Source organism: Macrobrachium rosenbergii, chromosome 3 (genome assembly GCF_040412425.1).
Source record: "Macrobrachium rosenbergii isolate ZJJX-2024 chromosome 3, ASM4041242v1, whole genome shotgun sequence".
NCBI classification, from domain to species: Eukaryota; Metazoa; Arthropoda; class Malacostraca; order Decapoda; family Palaemonidae; genus Macrobrachium; species Macrobrachium rosenbergii.
Genome location: NC_089743.1, coordinates 31316143 through 31337527, shown reverse-complemented (window position 1 = coordinate 31337527; position 21385 = coordinate 31316143). Strand labels below are relative to the sequence as shown.

General features: G+C 36.7%; 1 protein-coding gene across 1 annotated transcript in view; it reads left to right on the top strand.

The window, feature by feature from the left end:
* The window catches only part of trol (terribly reduced optic lobes), a 1293721-nt gene that overhangs the window by 473064 nt on the left and 799272 nt on the right, over window positions 1-21385 (top strand). The window contains exons 4-7 of the mRNA XM_067129897.1: window positions 11461-11680; window positions 13342-13504; window positions 14664-14827; window positions 16719-16883. Coding sequence (XP_066985998.1) covers window positions 11461-11680; window positions 13342-13504; window positions 14664-14827; window positions 16719-16883 — 712 coding nt within the window. The remainder of the gene's footprint in view (window positions 1-11460; window positions 11681-13341; window positions 13505-14663; window positions 14828-16718; window positions 16884-21385) is intronic.

Sequence of the window (21385 nt, the reverse complement as noted above, 5' to 3'; positions counted from 1 at the left end):
GATATACGAGTATAGCGTCTTGCCATAATTTTTATCATATATATAAAGAACAACAATTGAAGTTTTTAGTGAGCATCCATATGCAGCGGACACATATTCGATTCATTTATTCCAGTCACAACTGTGCTTTCACTGTATGAAAAGGAAATTTAAAACGTGTATTAGGAATAAGCCTTTTAACTGTTACCCTTGTTGAGAATGAACTGTTGAAGGGTTCGGTTGAAGTCAGGCGTTAACGATTGTTAGAGGGAGGGTGTTGAAAGGTGGGTTGGCTGGGAATGGCGAGCCTTCCAGAGAATCGCTCCCGAAACGGAGACGTAAAAAGAACAAGAAAATAATGGGGAAGAGGAGGTTCTTATTATGAGTCCCCTTTCCCCATCTCCCACCTCCAAGTTTCCCCTAAGTGATCTCCTACCCGTGTCTTCCTCCTCTTCCACTCCCCCTTCCTTAAAAGTTGCTCCTAATTCATCCGCAAGTTGCTCAACGTGAGGATCTTAACCTCGCTCCCCGTTATGCATTTAAATGGGAGCAATTTGAGTCTTACAGGGCACCACTTCCCCACCCCATTCCCCTCCCCCTTTCTCCTCTTGGATCGGGTGGGAAATTCCCCTGGATTCACCTTCGGATATGGTGCTCAAAGCCATCCCGTGGCTGTGGCTGTGGCTGCCCCGCGCTTCTGCCTCCTGCGGCTGCACCCACAGCATCCGTCAAATTGCGTAGGAGGAACGACGATCGGTTCGAGAAGAAAGAGCAGTTTCTTTTCTCTCTCTCTCTCTCTCTCTCTCTCTCTCTCTCTCTCTCTCTCTCTCTCTCTCTCTCTCTCTCATATATATATATATATATATAATATGTATATATATATATAATGTGTGTGTGTGTGTGTGTGTGTGTGTGTGTGTATACGTACAAACCCTTATGCAAGATTCTGTATTAATTTCATTCAAGTGAAGATCTTTTGAATGCAAATTATTTTAGAATTAATGTACAGGTAACCTGTATAGAACGTGAACATCAGCGTGCAAACATAATTCATTTTTATGTGGTTCCACCCATACAGCCCATACACTGTTGATGGAGGTACAGTCGACATGTGAGGGGCTTGTTCATATTAATTATCGTTTGACCTGTGAACTTTAGATGCTTTGTTATTTGCATTCTTTAGTCATTTCTTTCAAATATCTTACTGTTCTATTCTCATAGATATTTGCATTGTACGTATCAGATCTCCCTCAGTCTCTAGTTACTGGAGGGAAGGGAGGATAGCTTTTCGAAAAATTGATGCTTATTTATTACTTATTTTTTCTTAGCCCTTATTGTTTAATTTTTCCATTCACAAATACAAAGTCTGCTTGAACCCGCTTTTATTTGTAAGACCCAAGGATATAAAATGATTCAAGGATAAGCAGACCCCACTACCCTTAGAAAAATGAGTCTATCCTGGTAATAATTCTTTAATTTTTCGCTCTGTCTCTATTCTTTCTGATTTTTCTTAAACCCTCTCTTATTCTTTCTCATTTTTTCTTAATCCCTCTCTTTCTTACCCTCATCTTGTCATAGCCCTCTATCATTTAACCCGTTTCCTTCCTCTTCATACTTCTTTCACACTCATCCCATACGTTTACTCCTTTCCTCTCTTCCTCGCCCTGTCGTATCTAAAACCATCTCTTTTTATTTAGTTGTTCTCCTCCACGCTCCTCTCAGTCTCACCATTTTTTTGTTATTAGGCGCCCTTTTTTATAATTCTAATCCATACCTGTCTTCTTCCGACGCATCATTCTTTCATTTACCCCTTTCTTTAAATGCCCTTTCTTCATAACCCTTTCGCTCTTCGTTCATTTTGGCAAGTTGGGTCATGCCCCAGCCATAATTTGTGTGTGCACAGAGCCTTCACGAGACCCTTGAGCGGCTCTTGATCCGCCCCTAAGCTTCGCAGCTCCGCCGTCAGGCAACTCAACTCCCGCCCAGGCCAGAAATGAGTCTCTCTCTCTCTCTCTCTCTCTCTCTCTCTCTCTCTCTCTCTCTCTCTCTCTCTCTCTCTCTCTCTCTTACTCCGTGTGTTTTTTCCCAATTTAAAAGAATCCTTATTTTTAAATTCGGATTTTATTTCGCAGTCTCAACTCATAGCCTATATTTGTGTATGTATACATGTTCAGTATATCAGGTAAATTTGAATATCGTTGGTATCACCGCGCCCTTTTCACCCTAATTTTGACCCACTTCGGTTGACTGATTGCTAGGTAGATAATTCACTATTCAGGTCAATAGAGGTACAGTAGATTTTTCAGGAAACAGGCCTTATCACTTCCCCCAACGCTGATCTGTCTCTGTACTTGAGTGAGGCGATGCACTGCCACGGAGCTGCGAGAAAAATATGAAATGTTCCCTAGCACTTTAAGTTACTCCTGTCTGCAAACAGAGGCACAAAGAATGTACCAAAATAATTCAGCCTCTCCTGGAAATCGAACCCCAGCCTGAATGGCCTCTTCGGGCAATGTTGTTCTTGACGAGCGGTCAGATACTCTGTCTACCACTCCTTTTCTTTCTCATCGCTTACACCTTTTCCCTCAAGAACCCCAGCCCTCGCTGGACCATGGTCGGCCAACGTGCTTACCAGTGAACACTCTGGCTTAGCTATTGAGAGATCCCGGTTTCTTATTTCTGGTGAGGATGCAGTGATATGAGCACTATTCGTTAAAGGTCACAGTACCGAGGTCGATGTAAACAGTGAAGAGGTAGCGAATAGTAGTGAGCATAGTCGGAGGTTCAAAAGGTTAAGGGGCAAACGACTTAGCTATAGAATAAAAAAGTCAGAATCGAAAGAAGAATACTTTATGGGGCCAATCCTTCAAGGGTATGTATATTGATATGGAGGGTTTGAGTCAGGAAGGACATCCGCACGCAAAACATCTGTCGTTCAAGATGCACACAGAAGATCATTAAAAACAGCGACCCGGCAAGGGATTGAGCTGGGAAGAAAAGGAAGAAGATATGGTGCTTGAACAAAGTGAACTTTAGATGACAGTGAATATAAATGTTGGTGAGGTAAAACTGGTTGTTGATTAATGACAGTGATAATGGGATCGTCATGAAAATAGTTATAATGCAAATAAGAAACGAACTTATATGAAAGTGTAAAATATTGGTTCATTATGCGTGTGCCTCAGGTTCAGCCTTTTATGAGAAAAACTTCGCTGACTGCCCTTCCCCTCCTCGTCTCGCCCTCCCAGGCTTGTAGACGTCCCAAGTTTTCAATTTCTGGTGGACTGTTCTCTCTCTCTCTCTCTCTCTCTCTCTCTCTCTCTCTCTCTCTCTCTCTCTCTCTCTCACACACACACACACACACACACACACACACACACACACACACTTTCCTTCCTTCATTAAAATGTATTGGTTATTTTGGGAAGATATAGTTATTGTTTGGCGAAACCCATTTTTACTCAAGCTCTCCATGATCCCGTATATGTAAATGTAAAAGTATATATAATGTGTGCAAATAATGTATATATATATATATATATATATATATATATATATATATATATATATATATATATTTATATATATATATATATATATATATATATATATATATATATATATATATATATATATATATATATATATATATATATATTATATTTAGAGCCTATATATATATATATATATATATATATATATATATATATATATATATATATATATATATATATATATATATATATATATACTATATATATATGTATATATATATAGTGTGTATACACACACACACACACACATACAAACACACAGTCTTTCGGACGATAAAGGTGCATCAACTCTGCATAACTTTCATAGCCCAATTTGCCAAATTGAATTTCATCCCTGTAGAATTGTCAGAGAACGGGAAGAAGGAAGTTTCAGAGAAGGCAGGAGGTGATGACTGGGCTTAGATAAATAGAAAGTTTAGGAACTGTAGTGATAAATTTTGTTGCAAATTGAGACGTTGGTCCACTCTCCATACCAAAGAAAGGGGTGGGGGAGGTCTTGTGGTTACATTTGCATGTGTAGTGTGAACAGCTGTATCCGCTGGGGATAAGGAGAGAATGTTGAAATCAGTGTAATCTTATGTGAGTAGGTAGACAGAATGGCTTCGTTTTGGTGGGATGGGGAATTGCCTCGTTGAGGTCGCCCTTTATGCGGCCTTTCTCACTGTTGGGGCTAGCACGAAAACGGATGGTGTCATATGTGAGCGAAGAATTGAAAATGATGCGCCAGGCCGTGTTAGAATTCTGCCCTTTTCTGTGCTCATGATCTGACCATTAAAAAAAAAATCACTTCTTGTTTCATCTGGAATATCTTGCATCTTTTCCAGTTCTTTTGTTCCGGTAGTTTCTGTATTGGTCGACTTGTGATGGTTAATATGCCCTACGAAGGCATCAGTAGGAAACATCTACTGCAACTCCATTGAATATATTTATACTGGACTTGAAGGACTCGCAGAGAAAGAGCTAAGAGGTTCGTTGCCTTCTCTGCCATTGTGTATCCAGAGAAAATTCTGTGAGAAAGTTGATTTTTTAATTCTGAAGTTTGGTATGGTTTTCGGAGATTGTTATTAGCGACGCATTTTTTCTCGTTTGTTTAAAATTTTCAGGAAGGCAGGACAGTGTGCTTGTTATTGCCCCATGTTGCTCGCCTCGTTTTTTAGTTTTTGTAAAAGAAAACTTTGTCCCGGCTTTTTGTCCGTCCGCTTTTTATTCTGTCCGCACTTTTTTCTGTCTCCCCTCAGAACTTAGAAACTACTGAGGCTAGAGGGCTGCAAATTGGTATGTTGATCATCCACCCTCCAATCATCAAACATAACAAATTGCAGCCCTCTAGCCTCGGTAGTTTTTATTTTTTTAAGGTTAGAGTTAACCGTAATCATACTTCCGGCAGCGCCCTAGGCACCAACAACATAGGCCACCACCGGACCGTGGCGGAGTTTCATGGGCCGCAGCTAAGAGTTTTATTGGCCGTTGCCGAGGCCACCACCGGACAGAAAACTCGATTGCGCCAAAGTTCCGAAGAAACTTCGGCGCATTTTTTTACTTGTTAAATGTTATTTCTCAAAATTGATCGAGTCAGTTATTGGTCAACTAAATTTTAATTGGAGTCGAAATCATTGTGCAAGGGGTTAGACAAGATTGCAAAATGATCTACCACCTTACCATTAACCACACACACAGAGAGAGAGTTTCAGTCTCCCATATGCTAAGAGCGTCTCGTGTCCGTTTTCTTTAATAACTGGTAAAGGTCAGCGAAAACGACTTTAAACTTATTTCATAAATGGGAAGACGTGAGTAAGCTTTAGTATAATAAGATTATTGGCGAAGTTTAATTGTCACCGGTAGATAGAAAAGCGCACAGACATCGTCCGGATGAAATGTAAATAGTGTTATGGGAAATTTAACCACGTGGACAGGCTTCAGTATGAAAAGGTGGAAATTGGTAGCAACGTGAAAACAGAAAAATATTAGTTATCCTTTCATATAATACGCATTAGTTCTATTTTATTATCATTTCATTTATGCACAATGGTTATAAAAGTTTCAGAATTTCAACGTTTATTTTACAGGACTGACGTGGTCAGTGGTACTCTTTCATACGCTTGCGTAGCTTTATCCTGAAACGATTGCTTTGAAGTGTTCTATGAGCGCAAATATTCACAGCCTTGCCTGTAGTTTTCTCCAGATTTGTCCTTGAAAGCTATTATGGAAAAAGGTAGTTCATGGTAGAGTCTGTTCTTTATTGTTACATAGGCTCTGGAAGCATTAGAGGTGATATTCCCCTTTGAAAATAACTCTGTGGTGGCTGTGTAGAGAGAAATCATTGGTACGAGAATTGTTGATGTTCGGGCGTGATCCTACTTCTGGAAGTCAGTACACCCATACACACGTGTGTGTATATATATATATATATATATATATATATATATATATATATATATATATATATATATATATATATATATATATATATATATATATATATATATATATATATTGTGTATATATATATATATATATATATAAACGAGAAAAGTATAGCCTTCCAGTTGTATAGTAAGTCGTCATGGATGAGGTTGCTAGCCCCACGGCCCTCTTCATAAACTCAGGGTGGAATGGTAGGTGGTAGGTCAGAAGTGAACCATGACCCTTAACCAGTTTGATTGCACCTTCCAAACGTGGACAGTGTTGTTCCCACATTTTTACGATATATATATATATATATATATATATATATATATATATATATATACATACATACGCATACATACATACATACATACATACATACATACATACATACATACATACATACATTATATATACACACACACATACCAGGCATGGGTCCAAGTACTTGACAATATACTTAAGTACAAGCACAAGTACATTTCAGCAGATTTTCTATTACTATTAGTGATATGTTTGACTTAAAATCAGTAGCAAATATCTAATAAAAGTTCGCATGCGAGTATCTAATAGAGAGAAAATTTGGTGTTATACTATAGCAGTCTTTATAAACAGAGACCTTCCAAAAGGATATACCTGAGTAGTTCTCACAGTATTATTAGTCAGTGAACCTTAGCCCTTAGTGCCGAAAAGAGGTGAAGCGATTTTCATAGGGTTTACTGAACAAAAGTAATCAAAATTGGTCTACCCACAGGTTAAGGTAATGACAAAATCTTTTCATTTTATTTTTCAATTTAATTTTACAATGCCATTCTGAATACTGTAATACAAAGTAGATTTCCACAGCAAAAAAAAAAAAAATGTGATACTGTTCAGACTAATATGTTTTTCAGAAAAACTTTAAACAAAGTTATATTTTTCACGAAAGTTCTAAACAAAATTATATTTCTCTCTCTTTGATACGATTACCAGTTCTCTGTTATCTACTTGTAGGATTTATCATTCCATTTTACAAGCATCACAGACTCAAAATTCTTGTCAGTAAGACAACATCTATCTGGGCGAAATACTTTTCCTACAATACTGAAAATCCTTTCTACTGGGGCAGAAGAAGCAGGGACTGATAGATACTTTTGTGCCATCTTAGCTAGAGTTGGAAATGTTTCTCTGTGGTCTTTCCAGTATGCTAGCACATCTCTCTCTTCTGAAATGCATGGCTGACGCGGGTATCTTTGAAATTCAATATTAACAGACCCCTGAATCTGCGTTACATCTGTTGATTGTCGAACTGGGTTACCCATAAAACTAAACAGTTTCCTCTTTTTTGGTTCAGTTGAACTAGGTCCTGGTGTATCTTATGTATGGTCTGTGGCAGGATCCATGCTTGCACGAGCTGTAGTATCTTTGGGCTGCAGTTATGATAGAAGACTTAAGATTCACCTTTTCCTCTTCTTCAGAACACCAATCTAATTTAAATTTTGGATCAAGAATAGTTGCCATTTGATATATTTTCCGTTCTTCATAATTTAGCTGGAGGCGTTTCTGTAATGACCTCTTCAATCCAAATACCAAACCATTGTTATACTTAGATTGCATTTTCTCTAAGTGAAACTTGAGCCCTTGCACACATGGAATGGCTAGGCTAGAGGAAACAGAATTCTGTCTTTGGGCACAGTCGGTGGCCTCCTCAAATGCCTCAAAAATTTCTAGCACGTCATTAAGAATATTTTTATCAGAATAGATCCGATCATCTTTAATTGCGAATTCCAACGAGTAGCACAACCTGATACTAATTCTCTTTCTCCTTCTAAAGCATCTGTTGCTATTGTCGATTTATGCACATAAGAAACCAATTTTGATGCTTTGCTCATTGTAACATTTAACTCTCCTGCTTCTTTGAAGCCATCTCTCACGACCAATTGCAATGTATGTGCAAAGCAGTAATTATGCTCAGCTGGTAAAACTTCCAGTAGTTCAGCAGAATCAGTACCACTACCATCCAAACAATCGAGATCCTCTTCTTCCGAGATAGCATCAGGAAATCCTGGCAGAGAATATGCAGTGATCATATTAGTAGCATTATCAGTTATGATGTTTGTAATTTTGGAGCGTATATCAAAATCCTTGTTGATTTGCTCATACTCTTCCATGATATTGCAAGCTAGCACTACATTTTCAGATGACCAGTTTCTAATGCAATAAGCTGTGATTCCCAAATATGAGCTCATCTAACGGCTAGACCAGATATCAAGCGTTAGGCATACCGTTTTGCACTCCCTAGACTTTTTTTATTTTCCTTCACCTGTGAGAATTTGTCTTGTAGCAATTTGTTGACAAAGTGCTTGCTTATACGCATTTGATAACGAGGGTCAGCTGACTTAAGTAAGCCAGTGAAGTAAGAGCTTTCAACAACAGAAAATGGCACAAGATCCCACGCCACAAAGAGCACTAGTGCATCATCCTGTTGCTTTTGTCGAACATCATGTGCCCAATATTTCTTTGGGTCTGACACTGTAACGAAATCTTCCATGGTTGACTGGCTTGTCCCAGGAGACTCGGTAGTGTTACCACGAGCTAAGAATGATGGCTAGTGAAAGACTAAACTCCTGTACTACAGAACTGATCATGTTGCCTGCAGATACAGACAGGAAGTGAACAGGTTGTCGGAGGTTCATTCTTGAATTGATTGCACGAAAATTGACTGATATTCTGTTGATACGCAACAGTAGAATTTAAATCATTTGAATTAAACTTGGTATATATTTATTATTGACATACATAGCCTAATTCATTATAACAAAAAAATCCACATATTATAGTCAGGTTATTGTCACTACTAGTGCACTTTTTGGTATACGATTATTTACGCAATACAGCCTACTAAGTATGTAATGTACTTAAAAAGTACTTAAAAATAATTGATTTTTTCAATTACTTTTTGACCAAGTACAAGTACAATGAATTTCAAAATCCCAAGTACAAGTACTCAAAATTTTGTACTTAGGGCCAAGTCCAAGTACTTGTACTTGGACCCATGCCTGGCACATACATGCATTGTAGGTAAGTATATCGAGGCTAATAGTGAAGATAATGAAGTGTAACAATGAAAAGTGAATAAAGGTAAACGGTATTAAAAAGCAAAATAAGCTCAGGATGATGATGACAAAGAGCAAAGTAATAAGACAGTGATTATGATTTGGATACTGTGTTGTGATCTGAGCACTTACGGTGATGAAAGGGAGACGAATGAGTTCCTGTCTTGCTGTCAGATGAGTTTTCGTTTGTGCACCGAATCAACGAGCCGTTTGTGATGACATCATTGTACTGGGGTGGAAAGAACGGGAATAGATACCTGATTATGAGATTCAGGGTTATTCATGAGGTAAATGCTACAGAAACCCAGCAGCTGAAATGTTGATAATGACACTAATGTCGCCGAGACTGTTTTAATGAGTATAAAGGGTCTTTAAAAATATGAGACCTATTCGTGTTTAATGAGGTTAATTGAATTTACTATGTTAATTGTAATGCAGATGAACTAGGTAATTGAAACATTGAAAAGAATAACTGATAGCGGGCAGCGAATTAAATTTTCCAGTAGTAACATTCATGGTGTTCAGGTGAGCTTGATTTTCCAAGCTCAAAACTAAAGATGGCTGTTTCAACTCAAGTCAAACTTTGATGTGGCATCCCTTTTCACTAATATCCCGTAAGAGTAAGTGTTCGAATTCTTCAGATTACAGGGGATGAACATGTGTATAGCCTCCTGATACTGGTGCGTAAAATATGCGAATTAATCAAACTGTCGCTGAGGTTTTCATTGTAATCACAAAGTACACAAGCACACATTCGGATGTGTCTCTCCGTCACCATATCAGCCAGCTTGTTTTTGGAATTTTCTGAAGTGTCTGTATTGCTAAACACCTAGCGCAATAGAAATCAGACTGATATTGTAGAAATGGTCTGTAGGTGGTATTTTTGCTTTATTGGAAGACAAACGACGACTCTCATTTCATTCTTCGAGTCCCATGGGCTCTTAAGGACCAACCATAAAATTCTTATTGGAAAAGAGACAAGACAACACCAATTGATGTTTTGAAACCCAGGAGGGTTTCAAAACAAAAGTGTATCGTAAAGCCACATACACAAATTCCCACAGTCACTGTTTTTCACATCATAAATCTAGCTTAAAAAAAGGCAGTTACAGTAGGTTTCTTCCTGAAAGCCCATAGACTTGTTGTTCCTGCTTATGTAGACAAAGAAATTTGTTTCATAAGAACGCGTTTCCTTGATTTAGCATATCGAACATGGTTTCAGGGCAATACCCTCAAGAAAAGCAAGACGTATTAATCATTCAATTGGTTTGTGAAGGGAGTGGCTAACGGAAAGAGAAAATAATCAACCCTGTCGCGGTAAACTAGAAGAATTCGCCAAAAACCCTGGTGATTAACAACATAATTTGGTTTTCATCCTAGTAATACTATCCATAAGTTCCTTTGTTAGGGCAGAATTCGGAAAATATGGGAAAAGGACGAAGCCTGGACACACACACACACACACACACACACACACACACACACACACACACACACACACACATATATATATATAACGTGAGTATGTACGCGTCATCAATTGTAACTTTTGGCGTGCATTGGGGAGACCGGAAGAAATCTCGATAAATTCATGGGAGAGCACTAAAGGGCCATTAATGTTAATGATAGAAACAGTGCAAAAGCCACACATTGTTAGGATTTCAACCACAGAATTCATTTTAAGGATAGCAAACTACTTTATAAAGTATCGCAGGGTCGTGGAGGTCCACTTTAACTCAGTACCAACGGTGGCTGGAAACAAATCTTTTTGTGCTTTTGGTAAAATAAACGCCAGCCATGTCCTAAGAGAATCCAAGCTCTCCAGATCCATCAGGGAAATTGATAATTCAGACATATTTCTTGGATTATAGAACGACGAATTCTTGACCTCAGTGACCCATACCCAGTATTATTGCTCCCAGTGAGCAGCAGACGGGCTGCATAACCACAGCAAACCAGAATGCTCACGTCGTCCGAAGGTCAAGAAGGAACGTGAAATAAATAATCGGGCTGTGTAAAAGTTAGAGTTTCATTTTAGTCTCATCTTTAAAAAACATTATTGCTCTTGATAGTTTTCATTCAAGGTAATGATTCAGTCCTTGGCTGTGAACATTAAGCTGTAGTGTGCAGAACATTTAAGTAGGGAGACTGAACCATTTGATGACGAGAACAATGTTGTCACAGGTTAATAAAGAATCATTGTAAAACTCTTTCATTGTTATGCCATATATATATGTTATGTATATATATATATATATATACACACATACAAACATATATATATACTGTATATATACACGCATATGTGTGTACCTATATTATATAGATATATATATATAAACTTAGCATTGGTGGGATGTACCAGACCATACCATCTGTGATGAAATGATTATCAGTCTCTCACTTTCCCTCCTCTTCCCTTTCAGACCGATGAGGACCTCATATTCGAGGAAGAAGGTATCATGCGAACCCGTCGCGACATCGAGGTGGCCCCCGTTGAAGCTCCTTTGCCAGAAGAACAGCCCAGCTTCTTGACGCGCGTGCGCAGACAATTCAGCTTCTTGGGCTTCGGTTCCAATGCCCCCACCGACGATGAAGACGAGATCGGCTCCGCTGGGGAGGAAGGATCAGGAGGGGAACAATTACGTAAGTCTTGCCTTTTTCGTCTTACCCTTCCTGGGTCTGTGGAATCCCAGCTTTTCACTGGAGGAATAGAGGCCATTCTCTTCAAAGCTTGAGTTCTTGAATATTTTTCCCTCGTGTTTTTGTATGTAAATGTCTGCTTAATTTACAAGCTGAGATGTTTGTATATATATATATATATATATATATATATATATATATATATATATATATATATATATATATATATATATATATATATATATATATATATATATATATATATACACATACACATACACAATATATATATACTGTATATATACACGCATATGTGTGTACCTATATTATATAGTATATATACACTGTATATTATATTATATATATATATATATATATATATATATATATATATATATATATATATATATATATATATATATATAATATATATATATATATTGAAGGAAGCAGTAGGGAAAGGCATCCTCATCATCTACAGTTTATTTTCAATGCCGACGTTTCATGACGAATTCCAAGTCGCATTTTCAAGGCTATAAAATATAATATAATTTGCGAACATCATGGAATGTATTTTGTTTTAAATATTTTTACTACAGAAAGAGCTGTTGTCATTGCATTAATTTGTTATTGATGTTCGCAAATTATATTATATTTTATAGCCTTGAAAATGCGACTTGGAATTCGTCGAAACGTCGGCATTGAAAATAAACTGTAGATGATGAGGATGCCTTTCCTACTGCTTCCTTCGTGATGTATACTTCGAGCCTCAGCTCCGGCCCTTATATATATATATATATATATATATATATATATATATATATATATATATATATATATATATATATATATATATATATATATATATATATATTTGAGAGAGAGGGAGAGAGAGAGCCCTGATAATGCAGATTAACATGAACCACTGTAGTGAAACATGACGTGTGGACTCCTCGGAGTTATAGTTAAATTTTCTTTACCCCCGTTTCTTTCTTTTTTTTTTATAGGTCAAATACTGTAATTTTTTCCAACTATGTTTGAAACATCATATTGCATTTTAATATTAATCTTTTGAAATAAAAAAAAAAGCATTACAGAAAATATGAGTTTGTGATGCCTCCTTTAACTTTCCGTAACAATAAATTATTTTAGTTTAGCTTTTCCACACTTAAGCTACTGAAACATTAATTCCTGTGAACAAACAAGTAATACCCCAAGCATTCAAACTAAAAACCAACATTAGTGCTCAGATTTTCTAAATATATTAATCAGAGTGAGGTGGATTCACGTTGAGGATGAGATTGTTTGTGTTAATTGTGCTCTAACGACAGGAAATGCTTGATTGCGTACTATATATATATATATATATATATATATATATATATATATATATATATATATATATATATATATATATATATATACGGTATAATAATTTTCTGTATAAATGTTCGTAGTGTTTGTGGTTGTCATTGGAGATTTAATGTTTTCAAGAAACCTGTCTATAAATGTCAGTATGTAAAGTGAATCTGTAAATGTGATTCGGTAGATATTTGAATATGCTTATAATGTAGAAATGTAATGACAGCTGTATTTATAATAGCAGGACATTTATCAATACGTCACGTATATTTTATATTAATGATGTTTCTTTCATATTGTAGGTATATACCGTGCTAAGGTCCATGTCGTAAAGGATTGGAGACCCTCTCTGGGTAATATGAATTCCCCTGATTTCGTGGCCTTAGCCAGAGATTTGGAGAGGAATTTGGAAGTAGCTCTTAGGCGCATCTCTGGTGACAAGACTGTCAAGGTGTCTAGCATGAGGTAAGGAGTTTCACTTTGTGCCAGATTGCATAGACAAGCTGTTAGTAACTCTTTCGATCAGCTAAGTATTTGTAACTCTTTTGATCAGCTAAGTATTTGTGCTTGAACTTATGTTACCAGTTAGTTTGATTTTTCTTGCATATACTGCTGATCTTTATCACTAAATGAGAATCTCTGTTCGTTAGATTCCGTCTTACATTTCTCATGTTTGTTTATCCACAAAAATGGTTACTCAAGTATTCCATCTCATTTTAGATTGAGAACCTCCTTTTAATTTCCTGCTTTATCATTTTATTATTGTTACTTTTTCTTAAGAAGTTCTGGCAGCTGGTGATAACCTGTAGTCTTTAATCTCCATTTTCCGGTCTCCCGTTGCATCTACATCAAGTCTAATAAGCAATATTTCAAAAGCAAGAAGGATTTGCTTTTCAAGATAATATTTTAGACGATAGAGTATTTGGCTAGAACACAACAAGATAGTCGTGGATTTATTCAGATATACAGGAGTATAGTATTCTTGTTTTCTACTGCCGCTTGTCGGGCCGTTTTAGGTGGTGCCACTCTTGGTGCTCTTTTAGTATTGAAGTTTTGAGTATCATTTGGTAATCCTTTTTGTCATATACTCTTAGCTTACGCAACAACAACTACTTTAAGTGATCCTCATTTATTCTTGCCCGGTATACGATCTTGCTTCATTCAGCCTTGCTTTTTCTCATCCCTTTTTTCATTTTAAAATTTCCGTTTCATGCGACATCCTTCATTATTCCAGGTTGTGATCATGTATGTCATATAATCGTCAAATTTCTTAGACATAAATGCTGTTATATCAGGGTTTTTCCATACCCAGTTTTCGGCTTTGCGTTGCATAATCTGGGGCCACGAAGTCGACTAACGCAATGTCGGATTTTTTAGATATATTGTATAATCTTAGGTAATAAAGGAAGTAAATTTAACTTGGTCTTTGTTAGAGACTTTACCGGTCGAATGACTGTTTTTCTAAATAGACTGAATCATGTGATAGTGTTTATGTAAGGGAATGATTATGAGAGACGCATTTGGACTTTCAGTGTAAGTTACGCTGTTAACTGCTTGAATGTAATTTATTTAGAGATCACGAGCAAAGGTGGCCTTAACGGCTATTTTAATGTATTACGTACAGGCGCTCAGACCCGGGTAAGATCTTAGCGACAGTTGACATCAACTACATGGGATGGAGCGATGAAACGGAAGCCATGCGCAGAGCCATCAGGAGTGTCCTGGACTCCCAGTACTTGGGCACCATTCCAGTCAATTCCCAATTCTTCAGCTTCGAAGAACCCAAAGGTGGGTTTCACTTTTGTCTTCGGTCTCTTTTACGGACTCATTTCTCCCCCTGGTCTTCCTTCGTTCCTTTTTTTTTTTTGTGGGAATTTTATGATGTATCAGGTTTGCATTTTATTATGTAAATTTTTATGTGCTTTCATTTTATACATATGATTTTGAAGAATCTTCGTTTGATTTTCATTAATATTTTGTGCACTGGATTTTGATGGAAACGACAGCTGTATATTTTTCAGTGGTTTAAGAGATTTTGAATTTGAAATGCAAATTTTTGTTTTGATTTTTATTTCCACACCTACACCTACACCTCTCTCTCTCTCTCTCTCTCTCTCTCTCTCTCTCTCTCTCTCTCTCTCTCTCTCTCTCTCTCTCTCTCTCTCATACCTTTTACATTAAAATACCATTATTCACGTACACTTATACCTTCATAGTAAAGTACCATATACTCACATACTCTTATAACTTTTGTGCAAAATACCATATATTCACATACACCAATACCTTTACAGTAAAATACCATGTATTTGTTTAACGCACTGCACTGATTGTTGGAAGTAATTACGCAAAAGGTAGAAAACCTAATACAAGTTGACATTCATCTCCTTCCTGGCAGTTGACGCCATTCATCAGTAATAGGGTGCACGGAAGGCGATTTTCTTATTTTATGCGAGAAAATTACGTGAAATTGTTCACGTTATTTAGAGACTTCAGCGAGAAAGCGTCAGATTAGGACGTGCAACCGGATTCCTTCTTAAAATTTTCTTTAATGCAAATGAAGGAGTAGGCCTCCTTGGTTAGTAGCAGAAATTTAGAGTTATCAGTAGCTCATAAATCTTGGTCATGCTGAAGACTGTTGTGATATATGTACATATAAATATATATTTTTATTATATATGTGTGTATGATATATATATATATATATATATATATATATATATATATATATATATATATATATATATATATATACAGTATATATATATATATATATATATATATATATATATATATATAGAGAGAGAGAGAGAGAGAGAGAGAGAGAGAGAGAGAGAGAGAGAGAGAGGGAGAGAGGGAGAATTTTTATATATGTAATAAAAATAATTGTTTATATTTTACTGAGGACAGTCACTGACGAAGTAAGTTTAAATTAACACCAAAGTTACATAACATATAAAGGGGTAAAGTCCCATTAGAATGATTCATTTTGCATATAATTCTATAAATATGAATAAACATTTTTGATAAGCATCTTGCCGTTATTGCTTAGTGACGATTAATTCTAAGTTTTAATTGAAATTAACTGGTATTTTATATACAGTAGTTAATGAAAGTGGCGTTTTTGACCGCCAGGTGTTTGGCCAACGTGTTTGTGTGATGTCTTATAGAGGTTATCATTTCGTAGCTGTATGTATCTGTAGAGATGATCAGACCATGCAGAGCACTGTACTTGAGATATCTGAATATTTAATGTAGGTCATGCAATTCATGCCTTTCGTCACCTGAGTAATTTATTGGAATTTTACTGTATGTGTAAAAAACAACCATATAACATACTCACATGCAAACTCGCACACAAGCACATATAAGTGAATAAATGCAAGTGACACTTGCTTAACACACCAACATCAATAGCAGTATTTTTCTGATTTGCTTCCTTATCCCGTTTTGAAAACTATTTTGTCACTTTCCCCGAATGAAAATTTTTTTGCTTTTATGTAGTAAGTTGGTTTTATTTACTGTAGTTGCGCTCGCTTTCATTGACTGTGGGTTTTCTTTTTGAGTTGCTTTGATTTGGGGATTTTTTGTTGTTTGAACGGTGTAACACTATCTTTTCTAGCCTTTTGAGTGTGGGCATTGTTTTTTTTTTTCTTTTTCTTTAATTCAATGTGAATAGCTGCCCGTCCCTCTTGTCCCGCCGGGCAACATCGATGCCCGTCTGGTCGCTGCGTTAAACGCTGCGACGGCCGCGCTGAGTGCCTCGACGGCTCCGACGAACTGAACTGCGTCGTGGAAGTCGATGTGGTCCCCACCTCGGGCATCACCTCGGGGTCTGCTGCACGTAAGTGCCCTTGTCCGCATTCTAATCTGAACTCTGATCGTTTTACTTGCATTTTCTTTTATGATTTATTTCAGCTAGATGAGACGAAGGAAGAACTGCGCACGGCTACTTACTTTCTCTCTCGCTCATTTAATATATACAGTATATATACTGTATATGTACTGCTCTTTCCCTCTTCTTTCCATCTGGTGAAGGTTTTTTATGTACCTCAAGACCGTTCATGAAATTCTTCACAGGTTTTTTTTTTTTTATCTGCCTCCCAGTGGACTACATGATTGATGCCTTCCGTGATCGTCTACCCTTAAGGGCATTGTAGGAAGCCAGATAGGACGTTAGATTGAAAAGAAATGTGGCCTTTTTCAAGTAGGAGATGATATTTCCTTAAAATACCCGCTGATAGATTATGGATGTGTACAGGATATCCAAATGGAAATGTGAATATTAAGTATCTTGTTAAACTATTGGAAATGTAGGCTTTTCTTTGAAATGTGTAATTGAGTTCATACTCATGTATGTATGTACTGTGCATATATATATGTATGTGTGAATGTTTAGGTGATATTCCGCATACTCTTATTCTTCAACAGTTTTAGCTACAGGTTAAATGTGTATAAAAATCCGATGTGATTTTCCTGTACACATTACATATATATATATATATATATATATATATATATATATATATATATATATATATATATATATATATATATATATATATATATATATATATATATATATATATATGATTGTATGTATGTCATTTTAATATCGTCTGACTCATAAGTCTGCGTAATCTGCATTTGTACTATTCGGATGCTTGAGTAATTTAATTTTTCCAATTTTTCCTTTTAAGTATAAGAAGGTATTGGTGTTCATTTCTCATGTGTGATTTTGTACCGGGTACTGAGATAAATACAGTAAACAAACAGTGGGTCTTTTTGTGCTCATTTGATTGTTGATATTGTCTTTGTGGAAAAGTTTTATGTAATTATGATTTTGTCCACATGAAATAGTTTTGTGATAATGATGTACACAGGATGGATAATGATATTTTTCAGTTATCCTCGTATATAATGTTTTGCCAGTTGATATTATGTCATGATTGTATTATGAATTTTATAATTTAAAAAAGCAATTTATTCATATTAATGAGAAATGAAGAGGTGCTGGGTGTTTTTTGTGAGTCATCGAAGCTTCTCATTACATAACTAGTTAAACTGAGGAGTCCCACGTAACAAGGTAGTCTGAGGAATCCCCTTATGATATTAGAACTGAGGAGTCCCCATATAAGTAGTTATTCAGAGGAATCCCCTCATTATAGTTGAACTGAGGAGTCCCCATATAAGTAGTTATTCAGAGGCGTCCCCTCATGATTGTTGAACTGAGGAGTCCCCATATAAGTAGTTATTCAGAGGAGTCCCCTCATGATAGTCGAACTGAGGAGTCCCCCCATGTAAGTAGTTATTCAGAGGAATCCCTCATGATAGTTGTACTGAGGAGTCCCCATATAAGTAGTTATTCAGAGGAATCCCCTCATGATAGTAGAACTGAGGAGTCCCCATATAAGTAGTTATTCAGAGGAATCCCCTCATGATAGTTGAACTGGGGAGTCCCTATATAAGTAGTTAATCTGAGGAATTCCCCATGATAGTTGAATTGAGGATACCCCATGTAAGTAGTTCCTCTGAACTTCCCCCATGATAGGTGAACTGAGGATTCCTCTTGTAAGTAGTTATTCTGAGGAATCCCCTTATGACAGTTGAACTGAGGAGTCCCCATATAAGTAGATAATCTAAGAAATCCCCTTATGATAGTGGAACTGAGGAGTCCCCATATAAGTAGTCAATCTGAAGAATCCCCCATGATAGTTGAAATGAGGATTCCCCATATAAAGAGTTAATCTGAGGAATCTCCCCATGATATTGGAACTAAGGAATCCCCATATAAGTAGTTAATCTGAGGAATCTCCCCATGATACTGGAACTAAGGAATCCCCATATAAGTAGTTAATCTGAGGAATCCCCCATGATATTTGAACTAAGGAGTCCCCATATAAGTAGTTAATCTGAGGAATCCCCCATGATAGTTGAACTGAGGAGTCCCCATATAAGTAGTTAATCTGAGGAATCCCCCATGATATTTGAACTAAGGAGTCCCCATATAAGTAGTTAGTCTGGGGAATCCCCATATGAAAGTAGAACTGAGGAGTCACCATATAAGTAGTTAATAAGAGGAATCCTCTTATGATAGTGGAACTGAGGAGTCCCCATGATAGTGGAAATGAGCAGTCTCCATATAAGTAGTTAATCTGAGGAATCTCCCATGATAGTTGAACTGAGGATTCCCCATATATGTCGTCATTAATCTGAGGAATCCTCATGATAGTTGAACTGAGGATTCCCCATATTTGTCATTAATCTGAGGAATCCCTTATGATAGTTGAACTGAGGAGTCCCCATATAAGTTATAAGTCTGAGGAATCCTCCATGATAGTTGAACTGACGAGTCCCCATATAAGTAGTTATTCTGAAGAATCCGCCTGTGATAGTTGAATTGATGAGTCCCCATATAAGTAGTTTATCTGAAAAATACCCTTGTGATAGTTGAACTGAGGAGTCCCCAAATAAGTAGTTATTCAGAGGAATCCCCCTCATTATAGTTGAACTGAGGAGTCCCCATGTAAGTAGTTATTCAGAGGAATCTCCTCATGGTAGTTGAACTGAGGAGTCCCCATATGAGTAGTTATTCAGAGAAATCCCCTCATGATAGTTGAACTGAGGATTCCCCATATGAGTAGTTATTCAGAGGAATCCCCTCATGATAGTAGAACTGAGGAGTTCCCATATGAGTAGTTATTCAGAGGAATCCCCTCATGATAGTTGAACTGAGGAGTCCCCATATGAATAGTTATTCAGAGGAATCCCCTCATGATAGTTGAACTGAGGAGTCCCCTTATGAGTAGTTATTAAGAGGAATCCCCTCATGATATTTGAACTGAGGAGTCCCCATATAAGTAGTTATTCAGAGGAATCCCCCTCATTATAATTGAACTGAGGAGTCCCCACATAAGTGGTTATTCAGAGGAATCCCTTCATTATAGTTGAACTGAGGAGTCCCCATATAAGTAGTTAATCTGAGGAATCCCCCATGATAGTTGAACTGAGGAGTCCCCATATAAGTAGTTTATCTGAGGAATCCCCCATGATAGTTGGGCTGAGGACTCCCCATATTTGTCGTTAATCTGAGGAATCCCCTATGATAGTTGAACTGAGGAGTCCTTATATACGTAGTTAATATGAGGAATCCCCTATGATAGTTGAAGTGGGGAGTCCTCATATAAGTTGTTAATCTGAAGAATCCCCTATGATAGTTGAACTGAGGAGTCCTCATATAAGTAGTTAATCTGAGGAATCCCCCTGTGGTAGTTGAACTGAGGAGTCCCTATATAAGTAGTTAATCTGATGAGTTGTATAGCTAGTTCATTGGAAGGAGCACTCGCACAACTCGCTTTTCAGAGGGGTCCTTTCAAGTAAGGAGCACTCACACAAGTAGTGCATGTGGTTGTTTATTTGAGGGACCCAGAACTTCATCTAAGAGCATTTTATCTTTTGGAAGTTTGCTTCATTTCAGTGCAGATGAAACAAGTAGCAAGGTTAAGGATATACTGATATAAAAAGTGGAAAATAAAATCGTCATGAGATTGCCAGAAATTATCTTTTCGTAGATACAAATGTACTTGTAAATTAGGGAAACCAGTTTCCAGAAAAGGTGTTAGTGGTAGTTCCTGAAATAGTCTAACAAGATTGTTTTCGTGGTTTTCCCCAGTCACCCTGTTTTGTTGATGTCACTTCTGTTAGTTGGCCATTGGTCTCGTAATAATTCGTATTAATTTTATTGTCCTTTTGTACTGATCATGATATAATATTTTACTGTTGTCAGTATTATGAAGCATTGTAAAAAACTGGATGAGTAACAGTGATTTTGGAAAAAAGGTTTCTTGGTACTTAAATGATGTTTATTATAATGGAAAAAAAATAACAAAAACTTAATCAATTTCAGACCTATGTGTACTTAGGGAAGGTTAATGATATAATTGTATTCAAGACCAAAGAAAGTAAAAGACACTAATGCAAATAAACCAACCTTTTTTTTAGATGAAACGAGCATTTTTTAATGTGATAAATGGCCAACGTTTAGTTTCATTAGCAGCCACCTCTTCTGTGTGAGACCTTTGAGAAAAGCTTAGTACAGTACAGTATCTAGTCAAACTGACGAATAATGACGATAATCATAAGGTAAAATAAAGCAGTCGACTTATTCGAGAAAGAATCATCTTACTTTCGAAATTATATAACGTCGTCATTCTGAACACAAACCTGGCCAGTTTTTGTCATTAGTAAATATTTTTTTTATGGTATTGAACATATTCTAGATTAAATTTAACTGTGTGTTAGTGGATTTGGTGTTTATGTTTATAGTTTATATATATATATATATAT